The following is a 21,956-nucleotide window of genomic DNA, read 5'->3' as shown; positions in this document are numbered from 1 at the left end:
TAGTTAGTTACTATGCGCGGGCAGCTCCGGGCTCTTCAGCTAGTATCTCTATATTAAATACATAGAACAAATGCTGATTTGCCAGAATTGCCGTTTTTCGGTCTTTGCGCCTCACAGTATAAAAAAAGGTAAAAATGTTGCAATTCCCCCCAAAATGGAATCAATAAAATAGTCAGGAGCCCCCTCCTCCTCTCCCCCCGACGTCAGCGATGTTGACGGGTTCGTGACAGAAGAAATGGCCAGGAATGGGTTAATCCTCCAGCATTTAGTATAATAAACCGCATAAAACCCCTCCAGGCCCGCTGAGACTTGTAGTTCTCCAGCAGGCGGCCGGGTGTATCTCACGCACCTCCCGGTTAGTAGAAATGGCCCCTCGGTCCCGGCCATAGTCCGCCGGCCACACACAAGTGACAGGACCCAGCGGGCGCGGGGCACGCCGGGACGAGTAGTTCTGCCTCCTCATTGGTAGATAGCAGTAAGCAGGAGGGAAGCTGTGTCCGGACTACAGCTCCCGGCAGCCACTGCGACACCGGCCGCGCTGAGAGCAGCTCCACTGAGCAGGAGGAAGTCGGGGTGTCTGTGCATGGTGAGGAGGTCGGGGGGCTGCGGACTGGGGTCACGTGACCGGGGGGGGGTGATTGTGATGTGACCTATAATGGGGTCTGGTCTGTAGCTGACAGATGATTGGGGGCCACAGAACCAACATTTTGGGGGCCACGTGACAACACTTGGTTATTAGGAGCCAATGGGAATATTCCGCGCTGTCGCCTTCGTAGAACACGACCCTCCGATGTATCCGCCAAAGGCGCAGGAAATGGGGGCCGCGGGGGATTTGTGCTGAGACCTAGCGATATTGGGGTCTATAGATATGTATTTGGGGGGATTGGTATTCCAGTGACCAGCGCAGATTGTTTTGGAGACTTTAAAATTTTTTATTTTGGGTCGTCTGGGGTTTCTGGGGTTTCCGGGTCGTCTGGGGTTTCCGGGTCGTCTGGGGTTTCCGGGTCGTCTGGGGTTTCTGGGGTTTCCGGGTTGTCTGGGGTTTCTGGGGTTTCCGGGTCGTCTGGGGTTTCCGGGTCGTCTGGGGTTTCCGGGTCGTCTGGGGTTTCCGGGTCGTCTGGGGTTTCTGGAGTTTCCGGGTCGTCTAGGGTTTCCGGGTTTCCGGAGTTTCCGGGTCGTCTAGGGTTTCCGGGTTTCTGGGGTTTCCGGGTCGTCTGGGGTTTCCGGGTCGTCTGGGGTTTCCGGGTTTCTGGAGTTTCCGGGTCGTCTGGGGTTTCCGGGTTTCCGGGTCGTCTAGGGTTTCCGGGTTTCTGGGGTTTCCGGGTTTCTGGGGTTTCCGGGTCGTCTGGGGTTTCCGGGTTTCTGGGGTTTCCGGGTCGTCTAGGGTTTCCGGGTTTCTGGGTCGTCTAGGGTTTCCGGGTTTCTGGGGTTTCCGGGTCGTCTAGGGTTTCCGGGTTTCTGGGGTTTCCGGGTCGTCTAGGGTTTCCGGAGTTTCCGGGTCGTCTAGGGTTTCTGGGGTTTCCGGGTCGTCTAGGGTTTCCGGGTCGTCTGGGGTTTCCGGGTCGTCTGGGGTTTCCGGGTCGTCTAGGGTTTCCGGGTCGTCTGGGGTTTCCGGGTCGTCTGGGGTTTCCGGGTCGTCTAGGGTTTCCGGGTTTCTGGGTCGTCTAGGGTTTCCGGGTTTCTGGGGTTTCCGGGTCGTCTAGGGTTTCCGGAGTTTCCGGGTCGTCTAGGGTTTCCGGGTTTCTGGGGTTTCCGGGTCGTCTAGGGTTTCCGGGTTTCTGGAGTTTCCGGGTCGTCTGGGGTTTCCGGGTTTCTGGGGTTTCCGGGTCGTCTAGGGTTTCCGGGTCGTCTGGGGTTTCCGGGTCGTCTAGGGTTTCCGGGTCGTCTGGGGTTTCCGGGTTGTCTGGGGTTTCCGGGTTTCCGGAGTTTCCGGGTCGTCTGGGGTTTCCGGGTCGTCTGGGGTTTCTGGAGTTTCCGGGTCGTCTAGGGTTTCCGGGGTTTCTGGGGTTTCCGGGTTTCCGGAGTTTCCGGGTCGTCTGGGGTTTCCGGGTCGTCTGGGGTTTCTGGAGTTTCCGGGTTGTCTGGGGTTTCCGGGTTGTCTGGGGTTTCCGGGTTGTCTGGGGTTTCCGGGGTTTCCGGGTTGTCTGGGGTTTCTGGGGTGTTTGGGTCGTCCGACGCTCCGGGATTCTGCTTCCAGTATGTGACACTTTTTGGCTTCTGTTCACACTGAGTTTTTTTCAGGAGTTTTTGGAGCGAATCGTCCTTAGAAACTGCTTCAAAAACTCCTGGAAAACTTTTATAGTTCATTTAGATGTGAAATCCACTTTGCTGTTGATCTGAGGAGTTCTTTGGACTTTATATTTTCCCTTCAGAGGTTTTTTAAAAAATGTCTTGTGAAAAAAAAAAAGTGCAGTCACTTTAGAAAGAGGAACCTGATGGAAACCGCTGCAAATTTCCAATCCGAAAACCGGAAAGAAACCATAAAACCTGGAGCGTTTCTTCTCGGAAGCTTATGGGTTTTGAACATCTTGAAAAACTCCATGTGTCAAAGTCATTCAGGGAAACAAGGCTGAAAAATCTCATAAACAGTAAAGCGATGAGAAGGGAGGAGTTTTGAAGTAGCAATTTTGCAAAGAAACTGCTCCAAAAATGTCCTAAAAAACCGCCGAGCGATCGTCACCGAGGGAGGGAGGTCTGACACCGAGGGAGGCCATAGGGAGTGTTCACTCTGAGTGTTTATTTCAGGAGATTTTCAAGCAGAAACTCCCAAAAAAACCCTGAGTTTGATAGAAGAGGTGGAGAATTTCTGCTCCGAAAACTCAGCAAAAAAAAAAAAACTCATTGTGTTCTCGCCTTTAGTCTCTGTGCATAAGATTTATCAAACTCCGCTTCGGAGCAGTGACTTGAACTTTTTTTTCCCACAAGTTTTTCAGAACTTTAAGCAGAGAAAAGAAAACACCCAAAAGACTGATATAAGACCAGCGAAGCGGTGTTACAACAGAAATGAGCAGGAAGCGTCTGTCAAGTATTTTTTTTCGACTATTTTTCGGGCTCCATAAAACCTATGTGATCTCTTAGGTTTTGCCCTCACACAGTTTTTTTGGGGGGATGGTTTTGGAAGCAGGTTGTCTCCAAAATCCTCCTCCATAATTGCTTCCAAAACTTTAGAAAAACTTCCTGTTCCTTCCTGTTGGCGATCCAGTTTGCTGTTAATAATGAGTGCAGTCACTTCTCTGAAGTGGATCCCGATAGAATCCGCTCCGAGCCAGGCACTGTCCAACCAGAAGGCTGCATTGTGGAGAAACCTGATTCCCATAAGGGCTGTGTGCACACTGGATCTTTCAGCTGAGTTTTTGGAGCAGAAACTGAACAGATACTAAAGGTGTTTGAGTTTTCAAAGAGTTCCTGCTCCAAAAACTCAGCAAAAAGCCTGTGTGCACACACCCCAAGGAAGGAGAGTTTTTTTTTTTTTATAAGAGAAATCCACTTCTGTAAATGTTTTGCTTCCTTTTTTTTCTTGCTGGTGTTTTTTTTAAGCTTTTTTCCTTGTTTTATTTTGCATCTTTTTGAGTCCAAAGTCAGATTTGAAGTCAATGCCACAAGGAATTCGCCTGAAATAGGGGGCGTCACTTTTTTTTTTTTTTTTCTGATGTGAGGTTTTCGAAACCTTATCGGCAAAAAAACCCCCTCAAAAAAAGTCCCAGTGACTAGGACAAGTAATCGAAGCGTATGTGACATTTATGGTGTGGATATTGGACCGGATCCGCATCAAAGTCCTTCTAAAAAATTCTGTGTGAACGTAGCCGAAGGTTACAAATGTTTTTTAATGAACATTCAGAGATGAAACCCCGTCCTGACCTCATAGTTCTCACGGCTGAGGGTTTGTTACAATTGTATCCAGTGTAGAATAATTGCATGCACCAGCGCAGATCTCTGCACTGATACATTGTATCGACCTGAGGTTTACGCATCAGTGTTGGCCGATGATGACATCCTGGAATATTCTCTAGGGCCAATCTATGTTTGTGGTAATATTCCAGTAATCCGGCACGGTTGGCTCTGATTATACGGCTTCTTTCCGGTAATCCGGCACGGTTGGCTCTGATTATACGGCTTCTTTCCGGTAATCCGGCACGGTTGGCTCTGATTATACGGCTTCTTTCCGGTAATCCGGCACGGTTGGCTCTGATTATACGGCTTCTTTCCGGTAATCCGGCACGGTTGGCTCTGATTATACGGCTTCTTTCCGGTAATCCGGCACGGTTGGCTCTGATTATACAACTTCTCAATGACTGGAAGCTGCAGATGCCGCGCTTTAATCCCGCTCTGCACGTTCCGGGTTGTGCCTGACTATCGGGTAATAAACAATCTTTTAATCCGCCACGAACAGACTAGCAGGATTTGGTGTCGGATTAAAGGACTTTCTCCGGATCAGCGGACGGATTTGCTTATTCTTGTGACGGATTCATTTTTATGGAAACTGCTTTTATTTCAGGCAATAAGAATGGCGCCAAAGATAACAACCGAGCTCCTGCGCCAACTGCGCCAGACCATGAAGTCCTCCCGGAGCGTCGCCGAGCCCATCCAAGCCTACATCGTGCCGTCCGGGGACGCACACCAGGTAATCCCTCCATAGTCGCGGGTCTCCATGTGGCCCCCTGCGCCTCGCTCCTCGTCTCTGCCGCCTCCAGTGCATTTAGACAAACCTTTTTCCAAAATTATAAAAGAAAAAAGACAGCCTTGTCTAATTTGATGTTAAAGGGTTATAACTCAGCTTTTCCCGGCTCCTGAATGGCAGACCACTCCAGCTTTTCACAGAGACATGCCCAGCTACTATATCAAGCATCTTCAGGCTGATTTACCATTCAGGTGCCAGGGAAAGCTGGTTGACATCCCCAGTGCTATAGCATCTATTCTGGATGCCACCCAGCTTTCCCAGTTTCCTGCATGGCTGCCTTCTTAGTTATACAGCAGTATGTGAACAGGCTGATGCAGGTCTGCAATTGAACAGTGACACTCAGGAGTCAAGGAAAGCCGTGTGACTACTTCTGTGCGGGTTTTATCAGGAGTCAAATTTAATGTCATTCAGCTTTCCTAAACTTCTAGGCTTAATCTTATGTCGGGATAACAGACTATTTCGAGGCACATTTGACGTTGAGAGGTCTTGGAAAACTGAACCACAGCCCCTATGGAAGTTTTAAGCTTATCGCTGTGATTTGTCACCCGGATTTTCTTAAGTCTTGGGTCTTTCTAGATGTGCAGTGAGGTGTGAGCGCGAGTATCATTGCCTGAATTGGAAGATGTGATATTCAGGGGTCTTAGAAAGTTAAGTGACGACCAATACGGCCGCCATGACTACAAAAGGTTTTCCTGCTTTCCATGACTCCTGAGACTGCAGTGAGGAGCGAGCAGGGGGATCACTGCAAACCAAAGAAGATTTTACACTAAAGAGTCTGGGAAAGCTGGGTGAAGACCCTTGTTCTGGTAGCCATGTTGGCTGTCGCCCAGCTTTTCCAGAATCCTGAATGTGAAATATTTGTTATAAACACACGCCTTTATTGCAGAAGTATCACTGCAGACATAGGAGCCAGGGAAAGCTGGGTGAAGACGAATATTTATGCAAAAACTTCAAGAGGTTCCGTTACCCAGCTTTCCCAGAGTGTGAAATCTTTGAAAGTAATCCTGCTTCCATTGCACGCTTAGGGGATAGAGGAAAGCTGAGTGACGACACCTATTGGGTTTCTGGTGGCCATGTTGTTGTCACCCAGCTTTTCAAGAAAGAGATAATTAAATAGAACTTTGAACAACTTTATAGAAGATGACGACCTGAAGATTTCTTAGAATTTTTGGTATTTTTTTTGCATGTTTTGTAAAGATCATCATCATCATCATCCTCAGCGGCCGATTACAGGATGGTAAAGTTGTCCGAATAAATTAGAGAACCAGTAAAACCAGTATGTGAACTGGAAGGTGTAATCCGGGATGTTGCAGGGTTCCCGGGAGCTGGAGAGAGCGATGGACATGGACAGCATGAAGCGGTGGACATCCGATAATCCGGCCTCCAGGGGACAGACACTGGATTATGGGAGATTCCGGACTTTTCTATAAATGCTCCTGTTTATGGGAATTTCTTACATTTCTGATACATTTATTGTAATGTTGCATAATTAATGGCGCCCTGTACATCTTTTTTTCAGGCTGATCTGTCTGTATGAGCAAAGACAGACCGCCAGATATGTTGTGGACACCTTCTGGGCCTGGGTTTTTTTCGTAAATCATGTAGTTTGGGTTTAATTGTTGAGTGAGCTATTTAGGGAGGGCTAAATTAACCCTTCACAGTTGATCCAGTGATTTCCAAATTAATCCACAGAGTGTTGCTAGCAACTGGGGATGACCACACGGAGACGGGGGTCTCTGTACGGGAGGATCGAGACAGATCACTAGTCCCCTTTATTTTAGTCACTTCTTTTATAATCTTTTGCTTAATTATGCAAATTTCTCAACTACCAATAGCATCATTTCACTTTATAAGCCAATAATATTGCAAGAAAACTGGAAACTACATATATGTCCGAATCCAAAAGTAGTAATTCTTCAGAGTTCTACACCCCCGGTTCCCTTATCTTGCACCTGATGGGAACAGTCTGGTTTCATCCTAATTACAAAAATTTATCTTACAGCAACAAAAATGGAGAAACGAAACCTTCAGAGAATGGGGAAAATGAAACTTCAGCTCTGATTTTAGTTTTAACCCTTCACATCATTACAAATTTTGCACTTTCTTTTACCAGCTCATTGAGGTAACTAAGAATCTGTCAGTGAGCTTGATGTGATGGACAGTTTATAGGTTTTTATTTGTCTTTATCTGAGCTCCTCTGCGCTGATTTTTGACCACATCAAAGTGCAGCTGAACTTATTGTGATCTGTGGTTATAAATGGGAACAGAGGAGCTCTGAAAATGACAGGTAAGAGCTACAAGCTCCCTATCAGAACAAGCTCACTTATGGATACTAAGTTGCCTCATTGTATAGGCAAGCAAATAGCCTGTGGGGAAAAAATCCTAAAAAGCAGAAGGTGCAAAATTTTTAATGAAACCCAACTTGTAGAATGATTTTTAGTTTTAAATACATGGATGTAAAAGGGTTGTCCATTACTAGGAGCAACTCATCAGTGGCCGCAATGCCAGATACAGTAAGAATCTCTACACTCTCTTCCCGTTGGTCCGGCGTCCCTCCGCCGGGGGCCCCGTGGTCCGGCGTCCCTCCGCCGGGGGGGCCCCTTGGTCCGGCACCGCTCCTCCTCCGTCCGGGGACTGTTAGCCCGGTCAGTCTGGGAAGTCGCAGGACGCGCAGTCTTACCTCTCGCTTTTCCACTCTGCAGAGTGAATACATCGCCCCCTGTGACTGCAGACGGGAATTCATCTCGGGGTTCGATGGTTCGGCAGGTGAGCGCCTGATGGGAAAAGTCTGGATTTGAAGTAATGGAATTTTTCTGTCTCCTTCAGTTAAACATTTCTGTAATCCAGTAGTTCGTCCATTCCAATAACTCGCCCTGTGGTGTAGACACAGAAATGCCTGCTAATTAGGAAAGTCTGCAGCAAACCTCAGCATCTCCTTTATCTCATATCACAGTGGTCCTGGAAGCTGAGATATGAGGCGCTGTTTGTCCTCACAATGTACAGCCTGCAGAAGTCCTGGAAACTGAGATACGAGGTCCTGTTTGTAGAGACCCCTGACTGTAAAGTTAGGGAATAGAATGAGTGATCACCCTCCGTCCTCACAGGTCAGCGACTCTGCAGACAGCCCCCCATATCTCAGCTTCCTTGTATGGCACGGCAGTTTATTTTGCACGTTTGATAACTTTGATGATCTGACGGAGTCTTGTCTTGTCGGTGTGAACAGGCACCGCGATCGTAACGGAGCAGAATGCAGCGATGTGGACGGACGGACGCTACTTCCTGCAGGCGGCTCAGCAGATGGACAGCAACTGGACGCTGATGAAGATGGGTGAGGTGCATCGTTGCCGGCTCCTCTCTGTATTATTCAGGGGTTTCCCCTTTTATATCGGTTCTTCGGGACTGAAGACCCCATTAGGGTGGCATCTATATTAGATCGGTGGGAGTCCGCCTCACAGAACCCCCAAGTGTGGCCCATTATATCCGGTCTCGGCTCCTTCCATCTGTCGGACCCCCAATAATCCAACATGTCAGAGAAGTCTTCAGCCGGAAGCCTCGTGTACTAGGGCCCGCTCTCATTTCCGTTTGCTGGTGGACGTCTGATTATTTCTTCCATTTTCTATCCGGATTATAATCTCTCTTTATTGGTTTCAGGCCTGAAGGACACCCCGACGCAGGAGGACTGGCTGGTCAGTGTGCTCCCGGAGGGCTCCCGGGTCGGGGTCGACCCATTTATCATACAAACCGGTAACGTGACCACGACCAATAGTATAATCTTCTCTGCCCTGTGGCTAACCAGCAGGTCCACACCTACATCTCCCAGCAGTTGTCTGTTAGCGCATGCTAGGGGTTGTAGTTGTACAAAAATTGGTGGCTCTGGTAGCAAAATAAGTCTTTTCTGATGACTTTTGCCCACTTTTGCCTCGGGACTTTTTAGCTGGACATCCCCTTTGAGACTTAATTGTATTCGTTTTATCGCCTTGTAGATCAGTGGAAGAGCATGTCCCTGGCCCTGAAGAACGCCGGTCACCTCCTGGTACCTGTCCAGGAAAACCTGATCGATGCCATATGGAGCGATCGTCCCGAGAGACCCTGCCAGTCCCTGATAACACTGGGGCTCCACTACACGGGTTTGTATATGCCGTCCCCATGAGGTCACTCCGTCGGGCTCTGTTCACACACGCTTCTCGGCTGTCACCCATATCCGTGATAGCAGTATTCTGAGTATTTGCTACAATGTATCAGTCCGGAGCGGAACACGAGAGGATTACCTATGGTCGCATGTTGTGCTAAAATGTCACAAAAATTGCTAAAAAATAAATAAAATTGCAGCCGGACCTAAAATAACTCCAGGGGGGGTGAGAGGCAGAGAACGTTGGAGCAAAAAATGGTGCAAAAAAAAAGTTGCAATTGATGAATCCTCTGCAAACGGCAGGATAACAAAAATCCTCCCCACATTGCTGAACATATAAAACTACCAGGGGACAAAACATAGACTCGAAGAAAGGCGCAAATTAAAATAATAAATTGATGCAAATCTAAAACTGGCAAAAAAACACCAAACAGTATATAGAAAAAAAGGAGCAATTGCTGGAATTATTCAGTATTAGAAAGTTGCACAACTTTTTGAGATTTGTCTCCATAAAACCAGGACCCCTTCTTGTAGAGCTTGTGGCCCCCGCAGGTGTCATGGCTGCTGTTGGCGCCCACCCTGCGATTTAGATCCTGGGGTTAAAAATTCTCTAACAATGCAATGAATATCTCTGTATCCACAGGGGCGTCGTGGCAGGAGAAGATTTTGGCGCTCCGGGCTAAGATGGCGGAGAGGAAAGCCGCGTGGATCGTCCTGACTGCGCTGGATGAGGTTGCGTGTAAGCGGTGATGTTATAGTGTTGTAGTCTATGTTCTTCTTATATCAGGCGCGTGACAAAATAAATCGCTTATTCCGGCGAATATAAGACCTAGCGCCAAGTTATTAGATGTAAGAGAGGAATAACCTCTAGACGACTAGGGTCTGAGAAATGTCACAATTTCTGCTATTTAATTCATTCCTTCCGATACTTTATTCTTTCCGTTTTGGTTAAAGGTATAAAACAGATTTTTTCTTTTCCGCTCTTTTTTTTTTGCACATTGAAACTTGAGAAAATATTGATTTAAAACATAAAGTTGCAGTAAGTTAGAATAAACATCCTGTGTATATATTGCTACATCTTACTTCACTTTATGGAACGGAATATTCCGAATTCTGCACCTTCCTGATCTTACACAGCACAGGCGGCAGCTCTGGTAACTGCAGGCCCCATGGTGCTCTGCCCGGGCATCACTAGGGTAGCTGCGCACAGAAAGCGAGCAATAATATATAGAGTATCCAGAATGGGACCCAGAGGTCGGCGAGGCGCCAGTGCTGCTCTGATGCCCACGAGATGCTTCAGCAAAGCATTTGACAAAGTATCTCATACAATCCTTATTGAAGTATGGAATGGACAAGGCAACTGTTAGGTGGATTCATAACTGGCTTAGTGATCGGACCCAAAGAGTGGTCGTAAACGGCTGCACATCCAGTTGGAAGAATGTCTCAAGTGGGGTACCACAGGGCTCTGTCCTGGGCCCTGTATTGTTCAACATTTTTATCAACGATTTAGATGAAGGAATTGAGGGTAAACTGATTAAATTTGCTGATGACACAAAGCTAGGAGGGATAGCTAATACTAGAGAAGAGAGAGAGAGGATTCAAAAAGATATAAATAAACTGGAGCAGTGGGCAGCAACTAACAGAATGGTTTTTAACAGGGAGAAATGCAAAGTACTACATCTGGGCAATAAAAATGAAAAAAGCATATACAGAATGGGAGGAATAAGGCTAAGCAACAGCACATGTGAAAAAGACTTGGGTATACTAATAGATCACAGACTGAATATGAGTCAACAGTGTGATGCAGCAGCAAAAAAGGCAAATGCAATTCTAGGATGTATTAACAGAAGCATACAGTCTAGATCACGTGAAGTCATTATTGCCCTCTACTCCTCTTTGGTCAGACCTCATCTGGAATATTGTGTCCAGTTTTGGGCACCACATTATAAAAAAAAAGACATCCACAAACTGGAGCAAGTTCAGAAAAGAGCGACCAGAATGGTGACCGGTCTGCAAACCCTGTCTTATGGGGAAAGGTTGCAGGATTTGGGAATGTTTAGCCTGCAAAGGAGAAGACTGAGAGGAGACTTAATAGCTGTCTACAAATATCTGAAGGGCTGTCACATTGTAGAAGGATCATCTTTATTCTCATTTGCACAAGGAAAGACTAGAAGCAAAGGGATGAAACTAAATGGGAGGAGAAACAGATTAGATATTAGAAAATACTTTTTGACAGAGTGATCAATGAGTGGAACAGGCTGCCACGAGAGGTGGTGAGTTCTCCTTCAATGGAAGTCTTCAAACAGAGGCTGGACAGACATCTGTCTGGGATGATTTAGTAAATCTTGCTTTGAGCAGGGGGTTGGACCAGATGGCCCAGGAGGTCCCTTCCAACTCTACCATTCTATGATTCTATGAGAGGCGACTCTGAGCTCTGCGCAGCAGCACGCAGCGTGTCACATGCCGTCTGCAGACTCCTGCTGCTCGTGTCTATGCAATGAATGGCAAATGTGATAAGGGGTTTTAATCTGAGACTGTCTCCTCCTTGTTCAGGGCTCTTCAACCTCCGCGGTTCGGATGTGGAATATAATCCGGTCTTCTTCACTTACGCCATAATAGGGACGGGTACGATCAGGTGAGATTCTGCCCCTGATCTATGAAGCGCCACTCCACAGTCACTGCCCATGGGGCTCTTGTGTCAAATTAGATTATTATTTTTTTTTTTTTTTTTTAAGACTCTTCAGAATCTTCAACTTATTTGAAACTAATTAAAAAATGAAATATAAATTATTTTGCGCAGGTATCTAGTTAATGAATTATAATTAAATCGTGTTTCCTAGAGGCTGCTAGATTCTCCACTAGCTGGTCTTGTTGGTTTAGACCCTGTATTTGTTGCGGTTTCTAGTGGGTATTAATGCGCCACTAACATTACACATATATATATATATTTTCTAATTAAAAAATGATTCGTATATATATAATGGCGCCCCAGGCTCCTCCTCCTCATAGCTCCTCCTCCTCATAGCTCCTCCCATTTGTGTTTGCTGCGTTTTCCTAATAATCTATCACAACAGTTTTTGTTTAGTTATATTATTATTCTGTAATCAGCTCTTGGTATAAAGTGTGTGCGCTAAACAGTCTGCTGCAGTGTAAAGCAGAGGGGGGAAGAGAGATCAGCATGATCCACTAACGAAGCAAGAAGGGGATTTTTATGCCATTAGTATAGAAATGAAATAAAATGAGCTGATTGCAGGATGCAGCATCGGTGAGATGTGTGGGTGGTCGGCATTTCAGTCTGATATAATCTCCCTGTTCCCCATGTTTAGGTTGTTCATTAACGGCGAGCGACTGCAGGATCCCGCTGTCAGACAGCACCTCCTCCTGGACTCTTCTCCTCCCGCTGAGTTCAGCATCCAGCTGGAGCCGTACCAGTCCGTCCTGAGCGCCCTGCAGGGTGTGTGCGCTGCGCTGCCCCCGAAAGAGAGGGTGTGGATCAGCGACAAGGCCAGCTACGCGCTGTCAGAGACCATTCCCAAGGTGCAGTCACTGGGATGTGTCTTGTTTTTTTTTTTTTTTACATTTTTATACTGGTTCCATCTTTGAGATTTTGATGTTTTTAGATTGAGATTTAATATCCCTTATATTATTTATTTTTTTTTTTTTCTCCGTCTGCAGACTCAGAGGTACCTGTCCCCATACACACCTGTATGTCTCTCCAAAGCTGTGAAGAACGCCAGGGAGGTGGAGGGCATGAGACGGGCACATGTGAGTACAGGGACGGAGGCAATGGGACTGCTTTAATCGTCTTGCATGAGGACACCCCTCGTCCATGGGCATTATTGGGGGGACTACGTGTATTGAGACCACCCACTGATATCTCAGATCACAATGGCGGCAGTCACCAAACTTTCTCAAATGCCTGAATGCAAACCTGCGTGCGGTTTTAATGCTGTTTCTCATGTCCAGATATCGCTGTGAACTTGGCAGATTTGATCTTCAGAAGTCTAAGAAGAATTAATAACTGGATAGAACAGTAAAAGTTCTATGTCGTCCGGTGTTCTTGGGGGGGATCATTCCATCCAGCTGCTGTTTGCTCGTCCCATGGTTGGGAGGGCTGCACTCTGATTTTGTGGCTTCGGGGGGCGCTCTAGTGTCATAGCTGGGGGAATGCATTAGCGCACTTCATCTGATGACTCCTCTGCCCGCTCCATTATAAATTCTCTGTTTCCTCTCGCAGGTGAAGGACGCTGTTGCTCTATGTGAGTTTTTCAACTGGCTGGAAAAAGAGGTAAAAATACCAAATTGATGCCAAATTCTAGTCCTTTCCCCCTTTATCGAGATTTCATTCCTGTGCTGACTCCTTATCCTTATACACAGACACCAGTCTGAACAAGTAGCATTGCAGTATAAAGAATGGGGGATGGGCAGATTGGTGACCTAAGCTGTCACTGATATCCAATGCTAAAGAAAACCCTGCATGGCACCACTAAAAATATAGAAAAAGCTTCTAAAGACTGCAAGTATACGTCTGGCACGTTAATCAGATGAGCGGGGGGCGTGTAGAATATTTCTGACTTTGATAAGAACAGTCACGCCTCATCTTGTTCTAATATGACAGTATTTTCCCATCACAGATACAGAAGGACACGGTGACCGAAATATCGGCTTCCGATAAAGCGGAGGAATTTCGCAGGTAAAACGCTTCCGGTATCGCTGTGATAATGTAATAGTTCTGATGTGTAGTAATAATGTAACCAGCAGACCCCGTCATGGGAGAGGAGCGTCGCCTGTCCATACTGGTCAGATCTGTATGATACCGGGTTACTATAATATTCATATTGTCCTATTGCAGACAACATGATATTCAGTGGCATGTAAAAGTTTGTGCACCCCTGGTCAAAGTTACTGTTACTGTGAACAGTTAAGCAACTTGACGATGAAATTATCTAAAAGGCCTAAAGTTACAGATGACACATTTTCTTTGTATTTTAAGGCAAAAAAATTGTCATTTTTTACAGTTTAAAAATTACAAAAAGGAAAAAGGGCCGATGCAAAAGTTTCAGCGCCCTTGGAGATTTGTGTGGTCAGGTAACTTTGACCAAGGTTTCAGACCTTAATTAGCTTGTTAGGGTTATGGCTTGTTCACTATCATCGTTAGGAAAGGCCCGGTGATGCAAATTTCCCAGCTTTACAAAAACCCAGCCTCCTCTATCCTTGTGCCAAAAACCATGAGCCATGGCTTCTTCTAAGCAGCTGCCTAGAACTTGGAAAATGGTGGAGGCCCACAAAGCAGGGGAAGGCTATAAGAAAATGGCAAAGTGTTTTCAAGTTGCCCTTTCCTCAGTTCGAAATGTAATTAAGAAATGGCAGTTACCAGGAACAGTGGAGGTGTCACGGCACCGCCAGACTCAGGGCCTGCTGTCCCGGCCTCGGCCAGTAGGAGGCGCCGGACTATCACATCACCGTCAGACTCAGGGCCTGCTGTCCCGGCCTCGGCCAGTAGGAGGCGCCGGACTATCACATCACCGTCAGACTCAGGGCCTGCTGTTCCGGCCTCGGCCAGTAGGAGGCGCCGGACTATCACATCACCGTCAGACTCAGGGCCTGCTGTTCCGGCCTCGGCCAGTAGGAGGCGCCGGACTATCACATCACCGTCAGACTCAGGGCCTGCTGTTCCGGCCTCGACCACTAGGAGGCGCCGGACTGTCCTATCACCGTCTGACCCGTGGCCTGCAGTCTCGGCCTTGGTCTCTGGGAGGCGTTGTGCTTCAACCCCGAGTGGTGGCGGCGATAGTCATGAGGCTCCTGCGCAGGCGTCCGCTGGACGCAGGCTTCGCTCCTCGGTCAGTCATGAAGGGGCTGGTGCATTACCATCCAGCTTGGTCCTGGGGGCGGTCCGGATGACATCATCAGGCCACGGGCCTGTAAGGGATGACCTGATCCCTCAAATACCTTGGGACTGCTCTTGCAGGCCGCCGGATATATTCTTGGTTCCCCTGCGTGTTACTGTGTGAATTACTGTTGACTGACTCTGACTTTTGCCTGGACTTCTGACCCTTCTTCTGCCTAACGATTCTGTACCTCTGCGACTCTCCTGGTTTATGACACTGACTTCGGCCTGGATTCTGACTCTGCTTCTGCCTAACGATTCTGTACCTCTGCGACTCTCCTGGTTTATGACACTGACTTCGGCCTGGATTCTGACTCTCTGCTTCTGTCTAACGATTCGGTACCTCTGCGACTCTCCTGGTTTATGACTCTGGCTTCGACCTGGTATCTGTCTTTGCTTCTGTCTACCGTGCTTATACCATTTCTGCCTGACTGGTTTAGTCTCGGATATCATTGCCTCTGTGTCCTGTGTTGGAACACCTTTCTGGCGACCGTCCTGCTCTGGTCTTTGCTCCTATTCAGACAGCACCTCCTGGGCTCTGCTATAAATCCAGATCCCTGTATAGGGGTAAAGGGTATCAGTGTTTCTCGGGGTGTTGTCCGGCTGCAGCCCAGACCGCAGGCAGACGTCACAGGAGGTCATGATAAGGTCTGGAAGACCAAGTAAAAATTCAGTCAGAGCTTGTCGTAGGATTGTTACAGAAGCAAATCAGAACCCCGGCTTGACTGCAAAAGACCTTCAGAAAGATTTAGCAGATTCTGGGGTTGTGGTACATTGTTCTACTGTTCATAGACACCTGCACAAATATGGAAGAGTCATCAGAAGAAAACCTCTCCTGCATCTTCACCATAAAATTTAGCATCAGAAGTATGCAAAAGAACATCTAAACAAGCCTGATGCATTTAGGAAACAAGTCCTGTGGACCGATGAGGATAAAATAAAACTCTTCGGCCTCAATGATCAAAGGTATGTGTGGAGGAAAAAGGTCACAGAATTGCAGGAAAAGAACATCTCACCCACCAATAAGCATGGGGGTGGATCAATCATGCTTTGGGGTTATGTTGCAGCCAATGGCAAGGGGAACATTGCACAGGTAGAGGGAAGAATGGATTCAATGAAATTTCAAGAAATTCTTGATGCAACCATAACACCATCTGTAAGAAAGCTGAAGGTGAAAAGAGGAAGAGGATGACTTCTACAAATGGGTAACGATCCTGAACACATGTCACAATCCACAATAGACGACCTCAAAAGGCGCAAGCTGAAGGTTTTACAATGGCCCTCACAGTCCTCTGATCTGAACATCATTGAGAACCTTTGGCTAGACCTCACAATAGCAGAGGATGGAAGACAAGCCAGGAATCTCAGAGAACGGGAGGAATTCTACAAGGTAGAATGGAGGAAAATCCCTCGGACAAGAATTGAAAGACTCTTGAAAAAGTGTTCACAAGCTGTGATTCCTTCAAAAGGGGGCGCTACTAGGTACTAACCATGCAGGGTGCCCAAAGTACTTGGAAAATATTAGGTGTAATTTGTCATTTATTGAGTTAAATTCCTGCTCGCTCTGGATTTACAAGTCTATTGGGGGCAGTAAGTCAGAGTAACTCCACCCACCAGCCCCCAAACCCAGAGCAAGCAGGATTTTCTGTAAATAAGTTACACCTAATCTTTTCCTAGAAAGCTGTATATCAATCAGCTCCTCCTGCTTTATAGCACGGTGCCTGCAGAGAGAACAATGCGAAACTCCACTCCGCTTCTCCCGCTCTACATCATGCTGCCTGCAAATAGTGGAGTGATGTTTCGCTTTCTGGGAATAGATTTGGTGTAATTTTTGATTTATTGAGTGAAATCCCTGTTTGCTCCGGAGTTACGAGTCCAGGAGGCGGCAAGTCATTGAGTAACTCCGCCCATCGGACTCATAGACCCAGAGCAAGCAGGAATTTTACACAACAAGTCACACCTAAGCTTTTCCCAGAAAACCATCCATCAATCTACTCCGCTTCTTCTGCTCCATAACAAGCTGCCTGCAAATAGGACAATACATAAATTCTAACATTCAAAGTCAGTGTCACTAATTTGGGAAAAGATTAAGTGTAATTTTGTTAATTGAGTCAAATTCCTGCTTGCTCTGGGTTTATGAGTCTGGTGGGCGGTCTTACTCAGGGAAGGAGGTCGGTTATTAAGTAACGCCACCCACCAGACTCCAGAGCAAGCAGGAATGAAGCCAAATAAACTACAACTTATAGGACTTTGTATTGAATTGTTTTTGACGGGAGGATATACCATATATATGGGGGCTGTGCTGACCCCCTCAGAGGTTCCGTTCATCCTATTGAATGATCTGCAGCCTTTGGTTTTAGTGATTGTACCGATCCGACCACTAGAACTCTCAACAATCAGATCTTTCTACCATGCGGAGCTCTCCGAGGAGTCCCCTGTGATGTCACTTACTGGGGTCTCCTCCATGGTTTGGCAGACCCTGAAAGCCGATCACACGCAGCGGTCTAATAGCGGGCGATAACACATTAAATCATAAATATATAAAGGAGTCACAGACTGTCACAATGTAGCCGGATAGTGCACACAATTTAACCCTTTCTCTCCCTTTCAGTCAACAAGAAGATTTTGTTTCCTTGAGTTTTGCCACGATTTCGAGCTCCGGACCCGACGCCGCCATCATTCACTACAAGTGAGAATTTTTTTTTAAATGTTCTAAGGAAAAAATAAAATCCGTGAGTCTCTGATGGTGATTTGCACTTGACAGGCCGGTTCCCGATACGAACAGGAAGTTGAGCGTGAAAGAGATTTTCCTCCTGGACTCCGGAGCTCAGTACAAGTAAGGACGACGCGTCGCGTCCTGTTACAACAGCCATTTTTTACAAAATATAATAACTGTGTCTGCGGCCGTATTAGTCGTCACTTTTGCAGATCTCAGCAGCCGGTGACTGACGGTACATTGTGGATTTATGTCTGTATCGCTTTGCTGTAATGGCCGGGATGAGAGGTGACTCTGATCCTGGCTGCCAAACCCCTCAGATGCTGCGCTCAGTAACTGTATAGGTATTGAAGTGGTTAGACAAAGGGGAGGGGCCATCTTTACAACTTAATATTAAGGGCTGCTTTTTGCAGCTAGGTTCTTAAAGGGGTTGTCCTTGATTAGAAACCTATAGTTGCTTTGTTCTCAAAACAGCGCCACAGCCGTCTTCAGGTTGTTTTTGGTATTGCAGCTCGGCCTTCCTCACTTGGAGCTGAGCTGTCAGTGTTTTTATTGCATTTTTGATGGGAAGTTTCTAAAAAGAAATATCCTACATTCTTCTTTATCCCCATGAAAAGGGACGGAACGACAGATGTCACCAGAACCGTGCACTTTGGCACGCCCACGGACTATGAGAAGGTGAGTGCATCCCCTGCAATTGTGTTACCGTCCTTACTGAAGTTATGGGGAAAGTAGCTATAGTAGTGACCCCCGGACTTGACCGTCTGCCGTGACCCCCGGACTGACCGTCTGCCGTGACCCCCGGACTGACCGTCTGCCGTGACCCCCGGACTGACCGTCTGCCGTGACCCCCGGACTGACCGTCTGCCCTGACAGCTCTGTGTGATGCATGCTCTCTCCCTTCCTATAGGAGTGCTTCACATATGTATTAAAGGGACACATCGCCGTCAGCTCTGCCGTGTTTCCCAATGGCATCAAGGGTGAGTACAGCGCACCGGGATTTGCCCTTACTATGGACATATTTACAGCACATTCGATCACCGGTAGATATAAATTAACCCCAGCACTGCCCTAGAGATGTTACGTTCTCAGGGGTAACACTACCCTTTACCCTAATCCCCCTGAGACCACCATGAACAGATCTGAAGTGCACTACATTTATTGTAACGGGATTTGTGTCTAGTCGTAAATTTAGCCTAAAAATCTCTAAAGAACGAGACGGGTCACAATGCGGCCGAGGGGCCATTTCCACTCATTTGCTAGGACTCAAGCCCCAGCATTTCACGACATTCTGCAGCATTCTTCACTATACATTCACACCCAGTTATATTTAATTTTTTTTTTTTTTTTATTGCTCCAATAAATCCTTTAAAAAAAAAAAAAAAAAAAAAAAAAAAAAAATCAACATTGCAGATCGCCTTTAATCCTGCTATTTCGCGTCTGCGGTCTTTGTGCAGATCTGCGTCTCCATGGTAACAGACAACAAACTCCCGGTGTAGTCTGATCCGGCGGTTGTGATCTCTTCCTTCTGTATCTTCTCTCTAGTGTGTTTGGTTGGATCACCAGCAATATCCACATGGTGGGTGATAAATGTATGACTGGTAGGGGTTACACGCCCGGGACCCCCTGGCATCCTGAGAATTGGGGTCCGGTGTCTAACATTTACAGGGAAGTGTTGTAATATATATATATATATATTCCCCGCTGCATTCACAGTCTATGGGACTGAGGGGGGGTTGCTGAACTCCTACAGATAATAGATGGAGAGGTGTCTGTGTGTGATTGCGGCTTCTCCTAAATGCGGGATACAGGACCCCCAGGACTGGTCGGCGTCTCTGGGTCGGGTCCCTGAGCAATCGTGCACTAATCACTTACGCTGGGGTTCCATGAAGGGAGAATGTCTGCAGGGTCTGACTACACAGGGTTTGTTGTCTGTTACCATGGAGACACACAGGTTTGCAGAGAAGCTGCAGACATAAACCACATTTTTATGAATTAATTGGAGGAATAAAGGACCTGGCCGGCCGTGCGGTGGACATGGGCTCCACCGGTCATCGGTCGCTCAGACGGACTTGCCCTTCTGTCCGTGTAATGTACATCAGAGGCGGGTGGTCTTACAATGATGGGCTGCCAGGAGGAGCTAACAGAGGGCGTCCAGGACCGCCATGTAGCCACGTCGTGGGCTTTTCTCGGCCGGCGGAGACAGACCCCCCCCAATGTACAGAAACCTTCAGATCATCTTTTCTCCGTCTTCCCGCTACTTTTTGACTTTCACGCCTGTCACCTCCGTCGTTGTAGCAATTTCAGTATGGCAAGAAAACAATTATGGCGACGTCTGTTAACTAATCGCCTCCTAATTAGGACACGAGCCGCGTGTACAGTGTATCTCCCGGATCTCATTATGTCGGAGGTGGAATTCAGGCTCCAGAACAATAATTTTATTGCCAATTATCGTAACGTTAATTTATCTGATTAGGATCCGCCGCGCTCACTGAGACGTGACGTGTGGCCTCACCGGCTCCGGGCGCTCTCTATCCGTGACTGCTGGGTGCTGCCTTCACCTCATGTGACTGTCACTGCACCGGGGGCTGTAAATGGGAATCTTTGGGGGGGGGTGATATTTAGTGGGGACCCACTTTTTGGTCACTACACCCGTTTTTAGGATCTTCGCTTACTGCCAGCTTTCCAGTTTTTATCCAGAGGCCTTAATATCTGGGCACAGCTGAGGGTTTGCTACAATTGCCTCCAGTGTAGACAGTCATAACACAACTCTCTTGCAGGACATCTCTTGGACTCTTTTGCTCGCGCAGCATTATGGGAATCTGGTCTGGATTATTTGCACGGCACCGGACACGGCGTCGGCTCCTTCCTCAACGTCCACGAAGGTCCATGTGGCATCAGCTACAAGACGTTTGCGGACGAACCCTTAGAAGCCGGGATGGTTCTGTCTGATGGTGAGATGGGCCCCGGAACCACGTACAATGTCATGTCTGCTCTAGTCACAGCCAAACCAGCACTCAGAACTCTGCTGGACCCTTCTTTGCTCCGGTCACACTGCAGTTTCCTCCCCCCCCCCCCCGTGTCCGGTGCAGGCTGTACCAAGGTGTATGCCTGGAGATGTCGTCTTCACATCCGGCGCTAATCATGGCATGAAACAGAAAACTGTATCTGCCCAAATGCAATGCAGCCGCTGCAGTGCACTGCAGAACTCATTTACAGTAGCAGAATTGTGAATGCAGCTCTGGAGGTGACTGGAGACAAAGGGAGGAAGTAAAATAATTTCTGAGACTGTAAGATAATGCACTCTTTATCTTTTACTTCTTAGAGCCGGGTTACTATGAAGACGGATCATTTGGGATCAGGATTGAGAACTTGGTTCTTGTAGTTCCTGCCACCACTAAGGTGAGGCTTGAAGTCGGAGACTGTGCTGGACACAAAGATATAAATAAACTGGAGAAGTGGGCAGCAACTAACAAATTGGTTTTTAACAGGGAAAAATGCAAAGTACTACATCTGGGCAATAAAAATGAAAAAAGCATATACAGAATGGGAGGAATAGGGCTAAGCAACAGCACATGTGAAAAAGACTTGGGTATACTAATAGTAACATAGTAACATAGTTATTAAGGTTGAAGGGAGACTTTAAGTCCATCTAGTTCAACCCATATCCTATCCTAACTTGCCCTAACATGTTGATCCAGAGGAAGGCAAAAAAACCCCATGTGGCAACAGTAAGCTTCACATTGGGGAAAAAAATTCCTTCCCGACTCCACATACGGCATTCAGACTAGCTCCCTGGATCAACGCAATATTAAGGAGACTAGTGTATATACCCTGTAATATTATACTTTTCAAGAAAGGCATTCAGTCCCTTCTTAAATTTTAGTAGTGAATCACTCATTACAACATCATATGGCAGAGAGTTCCATAGTCTCACTGCTCTTACAGTAAAGAATCCGCGTCTGTGAGTATGCTTAAACCTTCTTTCCTCCAGATGTAGAGGATGCCCCCTTGTCCCCGTCACAGGTCTAAGAGTAATAGATCACAGACTGAATATGAGTCAACAGTGTGATGCAGCAGCAAAAAAGGCAAATGCAATTCTAGGATGTATTAACAGAAGCATACAGTCTAGATCACGTGAAGTCATTATTGCCCCCTACTCCTCTTTGGTCAGACCTCATCTGGAATATTGTGTCCAGTTTTGGGCACCACATTTTAAAAAAGACATCAACAAACTGGAGCAAGTTCAGAAAAGAGCGACCAGAATGGTGACCGGTCTGCAAACCCTGTCTTATGAGGAAAGGTTGCAGGATTTGGGAATGTTTAGTTTGCAAAAGAGAAGACTGAGAGGAGACTTAATAGCTGTCTACAAATATCTAAAGGGCTGTCACATTGTAGAAGGATCAACTTTATTCTCATTTGCACAAGGAAAGACTAGAAGCAATGGGAGGAGACACAGATTAGATATTAGAAAAAACTTTTTGACAGAGTGATCAATGAGTGGAACAAGCTGCCACGAGAAGTGGAAAGTTCTCCTTCAATG

The 21,956-nt window shown here is 46.9% G+C and overlaps 1 protein-coding gene across 3 annotated transcripts in view; it reads left to right on the top strand.

Moving 5' to 3' along the window:
• The window catches only part of XPNPEP1 (X-prolyl aminopeptidase 1), a 42,669-nt gene that overhangs the window by 17,211 nt on the left and 3,502 nt on the right, over window positions 1-21,956 (top strand). Inside the window, exons 1-18 of one of the 3 annotated variants that reach the window (XM_073553090.1) lie at window positions 296-355; window positions 4,496-4,621; window positions 7,381-7,444; window positions 7,902-8,006; window positions 8,330-8,422; window positions 8,662-8,805; window positions 9,451-9,546; window positions 11,361-11,442; window positions 12,134-12,344; window positions 12,483-12,572; window positions 13,045-13,095; window positions 13,442-13,500; window positions 17,309-17,386; window positions 17,462-17,533; window positions 18,031-18,091; window positions 18,324-18,393; window positions 20,194-20,367; window positions 20,739-20,815. In XM_073553090.1, the coding sequence (XP_073409191.1) occupies window positions 4,505-4,621; window positions 7,381-7,444; window positions 7,902-8,006; window positions 8,330-8,422; window positions 8,662-8,805; window positions 9,451-9,546; window positions 11,361-11,442; window positions 12,134-12,344; window positions 12,483-12,572; window positions 13,045-13,095; window positions 13,442-13,500; window positions 17,309-17,386; window positions 17,462-17,533; window positions 18,031-18,091; window positions 18,324-18,393; window positions 20,194-20,367; window positions 20,739-20,815 (1,644 nt within the window). In that variant the 5' untranslated portion in view covers window positions 296-355; window positions 4,496-4,504. Of the gene's footprint in view, window positions 1-295; window positions 356-433; window positions 587-4,495; window positions 4,622-7,380; window positions 7,445-7,901; window positions 8,007-8,329; window positions 8,423-8,661; window positions 8,806-9,450; window positions 9,547-11,360; window positions 11,443-12,133; window positions 12,345-12,482; window positions 12,573-13,044; window positions 13,096-13,441; window positions 13,501-17,308; window positions 17,387-17,461; window positions 17,534-18,030; window positions 18,092-18,323; window positions 18,394-20,193; window positions 20,368-20,738; window positions 20,816-21,956 lie in introns of those variants that run through there. The other 2 variants (XM_073553088.1, XM_073553089.1) reach the window with 2 other exon arrangements.

Source organism: Dendrobates tinctorius, unplaced genomic scaffold (assembly GCF_039654945.1).
Source record: "Dendrobates tinctorius isolate UK_male_01 unplaced genomic scaffold, ASM3965494v1 ptg000196l, whole genome shotgun sequence".
NCBI lineage: Eukaryota > Metazoa > Chordata > Amphibia > Anura > Dendrobatidae > Dendrobates > Dendrobates tinctorius.
Note: the sequence above shows the minus strand (reverse complement) of the source record. Positions and strands in the feature narration are given on the sequence as shown.